Here is a 7,981-nt window from a genome sequence, read left to right on the forward strand (position 1 = left end):
GATGGGGTGCCAATCCATCACATACACATTAACACACCCATTCATACACTACGGACACTTTGGACATGCCAATCAGCCTGTCATGCATGTCTTTGGGGGAGGAAACCAGAGTACCCAAAGGAAACCCCCGCAGCATGGGGAGAACATGCAAATTCTGGACACACAGGGCAGCGGCGTGAATCAAACCCCGAACCCTGGAGGTGTGAGGCAAACGTGCTACCCACTAAACCACCGTACACCTGGTTACAGTGATTAATATAGTCTATGTACACTATGATTTCTAAATATCCACTATGATTAATATAGTCTAAGAACTGAATGCATCATCTATGATCTTATTTAAAGTAGAGTTAACTGATCAAATGGTATTAGTATCAGAAACTGCTGATCTCCTGGGAATTTGACGCACAACAGCCTCTAGTGGTTACACAGAATGGTGCAAAAACAAAAAATTCCCAGTAAGCATTAGATCTGCAGGTGGAAGCTCCTTGTTTTTAGAGGTCATAAGAGAATGACCAGACTGATTCGAGCTGACAGGAACTTTACTGTAACTCAAATAACCAGTGTTTACAACGATGGTGAGCAGAAAATCATCTCAGCATGCACAACATGTCGAGCCTTGAGGCAGATGGTTTACAACAGCAGAAGACCACATTGGATTCCACTCTTCCAGCCAAGAACTGGAATCTGAGGCTACAGTGGGCACAGGCTTGCTGAAACTGAACAGTTGAAGATTGGAAAAATACCAGGCAACATTTGTACACTTGTCAACTGTCCAGTTAGGTGAGTCTGTGCCCACTGTAGCCTCAGATTCTTGTTTTGGTTGACAGGACTATAACCCCCTGAGATAACTACAGTGGTAAAGCCTGTTTATTTGAGTTACCCGAAACTTCCTGCCACCTTGATCCATTATCATTAATTGAAACTCTTGACCTGTATGTACATGATTTTACACATTGTGCTGCTACCACATGATTGGCTGATTGGATAATTGCATGAATGAGCAGATGTACAGCTATTTCCATTAAAGTGGATTGAGTTTAAGCTTTCTTCCAGATAATGGGTCATGAGTGGATAAAAACAGTGAAATAATTTTGAATAATGGTGAATAACAATTACTGTGGGGGTTTGACCTTTTATAAATACAATGTAAGAGGAGGTATGTTATAGATGCAATTTATCTAATTATATATATATATATATATATTCAAACCCTGCCACCACCCTGTGTGCTGTTTGTGCATGGAGTTTGGATGTTTTCCTTGTGCTTGTAGGCTGATTGGCCTTTCCAAATTGTCCTTAGTGTGTGAATAAGTGTAGGATTGTGCCCTGCGATGGGTTGGCACTCTGTCCAGGGTGTCCCCTGCCTTGTGCACCAAGTTCCCTGGGATAGGCTCCAGGCTCCCCCATGACCTCATGTAGGATAAGCAATATGGAAAATGGATTGATGGAAACAATCAACAAACCAAACCATATGTAAATAGACAAATGAAGAAAAGAAAACAAAAAAGGATAAGGGAAGAGAATATTGGGGAGATTAACACAATGAACATACTGAAAAGTGAGGACTAATTAGTAACACCATCAGTGGATTGAATGTAGGGAACATTTGTATATTAGATTTCATTGTTTTATAGGAGCATTTTTGGTGAATGCAAATGTGTGTGTGTGTGATTGGAGGATATTTGTTTGTGGCTATGTACTGATTGTGTGATATGGTGTGGTAACTGTTTCCTTTCTACAATACTAGCTGGCAAAGAAGGTCTCGGCCTGTGTTTTTGCAGCTGGTAGATGGTCAGACTAAACTAAACTTTATTTTTTTTTTATAGAATAATTGACTGGCACAAATGTCATATTTGTGAAATAACTAAATTATTGAAACAATCACAGAGAGCTAGATTAAATACAAAATGAGCACATCTCAATAATCAGTGACTACAAGAGTAGTACTAGTCTAGTTGGAGTTATAGTGGACACTGACTACCTCTTTTGCTGCCCTCTAGAGGTAAAAAGCACAAAAGCAGGCTATATTGATAAAGATTTTCTTAATACACAGCATACACATAATTTTGAGTACTAAATAAAAGAAGAATCCCAGTCTCCCTAAGATCAGCTTTTTCTTTTTCTAACCAACCTTGTTTTTTTTCCCACTCTGCATCCCAGATCACTTTGTGCTTGCTATACTCCATAGGCTTCTATAGGCTTACCATCACTTAGTACTTTCTGCCTGAATGTTTAGAAATGAGCAAAGAATTCTTTATTGTATATATATATATATATATATATATATATATATATATATATATATATATATATATATATATATATGTGTGTGTGTGTGTATGTGTGTGTGTGTATATATGTGTGTGTGTATATATATATATATATATATATATATATATATATATATATATATATATATATATATGTATATATATATGTATATATATATATGTATATATATATGTATATATATATATATATATATATATATATATATATATATATATATATATATATATATATATATATAGTATTAACATCCCAAATTGAACAGGCTCTTAATATTAATACTGTGTCATATCTATTAGAGCAATTATCTAAAATATACCATCAGAGCATGATCATAAATATATATATATATAAATAAAGATTAGATGTATTATTTGGTTGCTGGATCATTCCACACAGCAGTGAAATTATTGTGGGTTTTCTGCTGGTATGAGTGTACTGTAGTGTATTAGGCACAACAGCACATACTGTCAATGCTGGATAGGCAATCAGTCCACCAACCAAAAATATCCAGTTAACAGATGGACACTTTTGATCAGAAGATCAGAAACTGACACTGGTGAAGGATGAAGAATTTTGAAAAAGATGACCTACACTCTCTAACTTACCTTGGACCAACAAGTCAATGACATTGATTTGATGCTAATTCGTGGTCAAACGCTTTCATTACTTGTTTGCTACAGTATGTTAGCATCCCTGGCCCCAGTGCAAACCTAAAGAAGCAACATTTGGACACCAGAAGAGTCGTGGCATTAGTTAAGTGGAAATTTTGTGTAAACATCGGAATTACCAGCTATTTTACTGAGATTCTGGATAAACATGTGATCTGACCAGAATAAGAATGAAACACTCTAAACACTCATCAGAAATGCATATACATGTCAGCTTTATTTTAAATAATGTATAGCTTGTATTTACAAATCAACATTTATAATGCTGAAGATAATCACTTTTGATACAGCACTTAATAAATACTTGTATTACGTTAAAAGGAACAACAAAGAGATGTTTAAAAAAAGACTAGGATTTCTAAGACTTTAAACCCAGTTTACATACAGATAGAGTATGTCGTCTTTTTGAGTCAGTTCTTGTCGGCTATTACTTTAGCCAATATATTGAAGCCTTCAGCTCCTTTATTTTGTCCTAGTTTCTAAAGATTGCTTCTAATATTAGACCCAAAAGCCTTAATTGACATGGCTAAGATTTATAAAGTATATTAGTGTGTGTGTGTGTGCTGAATTAGGGTGCAGTTCTTCACCTGCACTGGGATAGCCCTTATGAACAATAATGCTAGTGACACAACCTGATCCTGGATCAGTCCCATGCTACAAAGAGATGCTTTGTGAATACCAGCATATGTCTCTCATGACTCTGGTTGACAGTGGTCATGATTGGGCTTTGCATGTGTGGACGTCCACCTCTTCGTGGCAGTCTCTGCAGTGGACAGCGCAGCACCATTGGAACTTGCACTCGCACTTGGTGGTGCGGCTCACACGGGAAGTGTCATAGCCCCGCCCACAACACATGACCTCACAGCTGTCGGCTCCATGTGAAGTCCGGTTGCACACGCGCCCACCTGTGCCCACTGACCCTTCAAGAGAAGAGACAGACACACTCAGCACAAGCATGAACTATGTACAGTGTCATATTTGAAGACTTTTTTATTCAAATACTTTTTCAAGTTACTGAGCTTAAAGAAGAACTTCAAGCATACCACTCAAGGCATTTACATTCAACACACCTCACTATACCTTATCTCAGTAGTTCATGTCAGAAGGAGTTTAGGTAGAGCTTGCTAGTACAGTTACTTGAGATGTGCAACGCTGGGCTGAACAATCTGGATTCGCTGCCCGGCAGACGTCTGGCGCTTCTGAAGAAGCAGCAGAGTAGACTGTGCTGGGTAAGAAGATGACCGCTTGGTCCTTCATAAGATGAGGGACTGATGATAGGACCTATCAGCCGCAGCTGCAAGTCTTCATCGCGTGCTCATTTCAACAGCCCTAATCTAGACAACCCCGCCCGGCGTGGAGACTGGTGCGGCACTGATCGACCGCTGATATCGAAATTGTTAAAGACCTTGTATCAACCCGAGCTTTCATGTGGCATCCTGGGAAAATTCTCAGGGCTTTGTGCATGAGGGCCCTCAGACTGATGGCCCAACATAGCAACTGGGAAAACAATAATGGACTATGAACACATTGATGTTAACCTTTACAAACACAACAGGAGATTAATGTCAGCTGTCTTACATAACCCCAATTTAGCCTTTGAATTTGCTACTTGGATCATGAACAGTTTTGAAGGTTCATTTAATTGGTAGACCTGGCCCTGATTTGTCACTGCTGGTGTCTTGCACGCGATCGTGAGATGTGTTTGGGCATGACCCAGCAGCCCCCATCTCCCACTCGACCGTCCAAATGGCTGGTATGCCAGGACGATTTTGGTTACATCATCACCTGAAGTGCATCTGCTTACTGAATTAAGATGTGAGGCGTGCCACGAGATGACTTTAGCATGTGCGGTTGCTGGAATTGATTTCACACTTTCAAAGATGAAGAGCCCTTGCTGCTGCATCTTGGGATTGCCCTCTTTTCCGTGTCTTTCTCATGCTGAACTGCACTGAGATCAGCGTGAATACACTGTGCCATGTCACTTCAGCCGTGGTGTCTCAAAACAATCCCGCCAACATTTGTGCCAGGACACAAACTTCAAGGGGCATGCATACGTCTAAGGGTACTGGAATAGCATAGAATTTTCCGCATATCGGTATGTCATTTGATCATGCGTTTTATTTATACACTGGCCTCTATTCTTTTGGGAAAACATAATTCACAGTTCAGATGAAGTTTTAAAAACATGATTTTTCAGAGAGATCATCATGCACGCTGTGGGACGTTATGAGACATGACTGACGACTCTAAATATTTCTGCCCATTCAGGGGGCAAACAGAAGAGAGGTGTGCTGGTGAGGCCAGTAATTTATAGTGGTTGAGAGCAGGGATCATGTTTCAGCTCCTGTGCTGTCCACAGATCTGTGGTAATGTGTCTTAAACGCAGTGTTACTTGATAGCCCAGGATCATCCGCAGCCTGACAGGCACCTCTACCCCTCCCGCACTCCACATAGGCACACCTGGTGTTATTCAGTACACTTCAACACACTCACACATACAAGCACACGCACACATGAAAAGGTAGAGAGAGAGAGAGAGAGAGAAAGAGAGAGAGAGCCTCTTGCCTTGCGGGGACACAAGCCAACTGCATTCATGTTTCTATTGTGACTACTATGACTGTTCTGAATGTAATAGGCAGCTAAATAGCTTCCATTCTCTGGTTACATTCTCACTGGGTTCGGGGCAAGACTAATGCTTTACAGATTGCTAGTAGAGTAGCACAGCTGGTGGAGGAATATGCCAGGACTAACAAGGGCGTGTGATAGTGGCTGGAAAACCCAGGTTTTTCCTCAACTTCTATCATTCTTGTGATTTCTCTCGCAGATAACAGAATGCATGGAATTTATATACAAAATAAACTGCATGTATGTATAGTACACTATGCAATGGTAAATGGTCTGCACTTATATAGCGCGCTTTTTTTAACCTTAGCGGTTCCAAAGCGCTTTACACTGGTTCTCATTCACCCATTCACACACACACACACACTCACACGCCAATGGTAGAAGAGCTGCCATGCAAGGCGCTAGATGCATGCAATGCTCAACAAAGCTCACCAGATTCATGGTCCCATATACAGTAGTCAGGTGAGTCCTCAAAGTAGACCAGATCATTCTTCGTGGGCTTCCTGAGCTTCCTGTGGGTGACGGTGAAGCCCGTCCCATAGCGGTTCATCACCACCTGGGTGGCGCTGTTGTACTTCTTGAGCAGGTAGTCACCTGTCTGTCTGAAGTCGCCCATGGCCAGCCAGCATGTCCGAATGTTGCAGGACCCACTCACACCATGGCATTTACATTCCAGAGTCATGAAACGTTTCACTGCCTGGATAATGGGGGAAAGAGAAAAATACTTGGGTTTAGGTGATCCATATTATGAGTAAGTCAGTTATCATGGCAGATTTTGCAGTTGGGTTTTCTTTGTGAACAGATGGCCTTAGATTACTGTTTACTGTAAGTCATACTCAAGCTATGTTAAAAGGCCCTACACCTAGATCTTATTAAAACGTCTAGGAAGGAAAGTTACATCTGAGCTGAGACATTTGTAAATCATAGCCATGGGTTTAAGAACAATAATGGAGGGAAATGGAAGTGGTACTTTATTGTCTGTTACAAGCCAGGCTGAGAATCTGAACAGGCACATGTTGGCTTTTGCACAGTTAGCTTTTGCAATCATCAGTCTGTACAGGTTTTTTTTTGTGTGACTGTTGCATCCAAAAATGCTTGATTTTGCTGTGGTTTTTTTTCCCAAAATTTGTGATACAACTTGCAGAATTTTTGTGCTGTTTTTTTTTCTGCAGAAAACTACTAGAATTGGCGAAATTGCAATTGCACAGAATTGTTTTGCACGGTCTTTCGCAGTGATGTTTGTTGGTAAATGAGACCTTTTAGCTGAACTCATGTTCAACACATGAATTCAAGAGGGCTTTGGCTGACTGCGCGTTGTGATGACGTCACGTGACATGTCTTGGCCCAAATCTGTGAAAATCTGTCGTAAATTTTAAAAATTGCAAGTTCCTCCAAATATTGCGGAGTTTGCCTGATTTTGCATTAATTTTTGCAACCGAAACATGATGCGTATAGGAAAAGGCATGTGCAGTCTTTACAGTGACAATTCGATTCAATTTGTTTTTATTTATATAGCACTGTTAACAATCCATGTTGTAGCTTTAGATACCAAGTAGCTTTACAGAAATCTGGATGTAGATTTAGATCCCTAATGAGCACACCAGAGATGACATTGGCAAAAATCTCCCTGGGGAAACATGTGGAAGAATCCTCAAGATATCCTTTCTACAGTTATGTACTTTAAACTACTGAAAGAACGTTCAGCATGAGCATACTGTTAACTCTTAAAGAGCTGTGAAATAAGCATATGGATTTGTTTTGTGTGTGATTACATCAGCAGTTCTTAGATGAGATTATCTAGTGAAGCAAGGGTGAGACTTGAGCATGAATTGTATTTGGGTGGACAAATGAGAAACTTGCTGTTCTATGATCTTCCTGGAAACCCCCCCCCCCCCCCCCCCCCCAAAAAAAAAAAAAAAAAAACAACAAACAAAACACTGGTGACACCACCAGTAGGCACTGCTCGTATAAATAAAGCCATGAACAATTACCCTCCTTCCTGCACGATTGTTGTGCAGGTTCATGAGTGCTCGTGCATCTCTCTCCTTCTTCTCCTTGGCATCAACAAACGCCTGGGTGAACTTGATGGCATGGTCAACATGGTCACTACAGCCACCCCAATCAAAGGACCCTTTGGTATCATGTGATGAGCCCTTTTTTCCCGGGTCGCAGGAGCAAGAGTCCAGTTCGCCCTGACTGCAGGCTCTGGTCAGTGTGTGAACCATGCCTGCTGAGGAGATGGCATACACAAAGGCAGCCTCACGACTGCCTGAGCATACGCACAGATGAAATGTGAAATACAGAAGTGCAGGTAAGCGTGCACAAGAACTCAACACATAAAATGCAGAAAGCTCAAGGCACATTCAATCATCTGACAATTTTTTTCTGTGTTT

The 7,981-nt window shown here is 40.7% G+C and overlaps 1 protein-coding gene across 1 annotated transcript in view; it reads right to left on the minus strand.

Annotated features, from left to right (window-relative positions):
• Positions 1 to 3,183: 3,183 nt before the first annotated feature.
• Positions 3,184 to 7,981, minus strand: part of wnt2 (wingless-type MMTV integration site family member 2) — a 9,082-nt gene continuing 4,284 nt past the window's right edge. Inside the window, exons 3-5 of the mRNA XM_017465189.3 lie at positions 7,580 to 7,857; positions 6,021 to 6,285; positions 3,184 to 3,883 (exon numbers count right to left, since the gene is read on the minus strand). Of these exons, the coding sequence (XP_017320678.1) occupies positions 3,678 to 3,883; positions 6,021 to 6,285; positions 7,580 to 7,857 (749 nt within the window). The 3' untranslated portion in view covers positions 3,184 to 3,677. The remainder of the gene's footprint in view (positions 3,884 to 6,020; positions 6,286 to 7,579; positions 7,858 to 7,981) is intronic.

The sequence above is a fragment of the Ictalurus punctatus genome, chromosome 4 (assembly GCF_001660625.3).
Source record: "Ictalurus punctatus breed USDA103 chromosome 4, Coco_2.0, whole genome shotgun sequence".
NCBI lineage: Eukaryota > Metazoa > Chordata > Actinopteri > Siluriformes > Ictaluridae > Ictalurus > Ictalurus punctatus.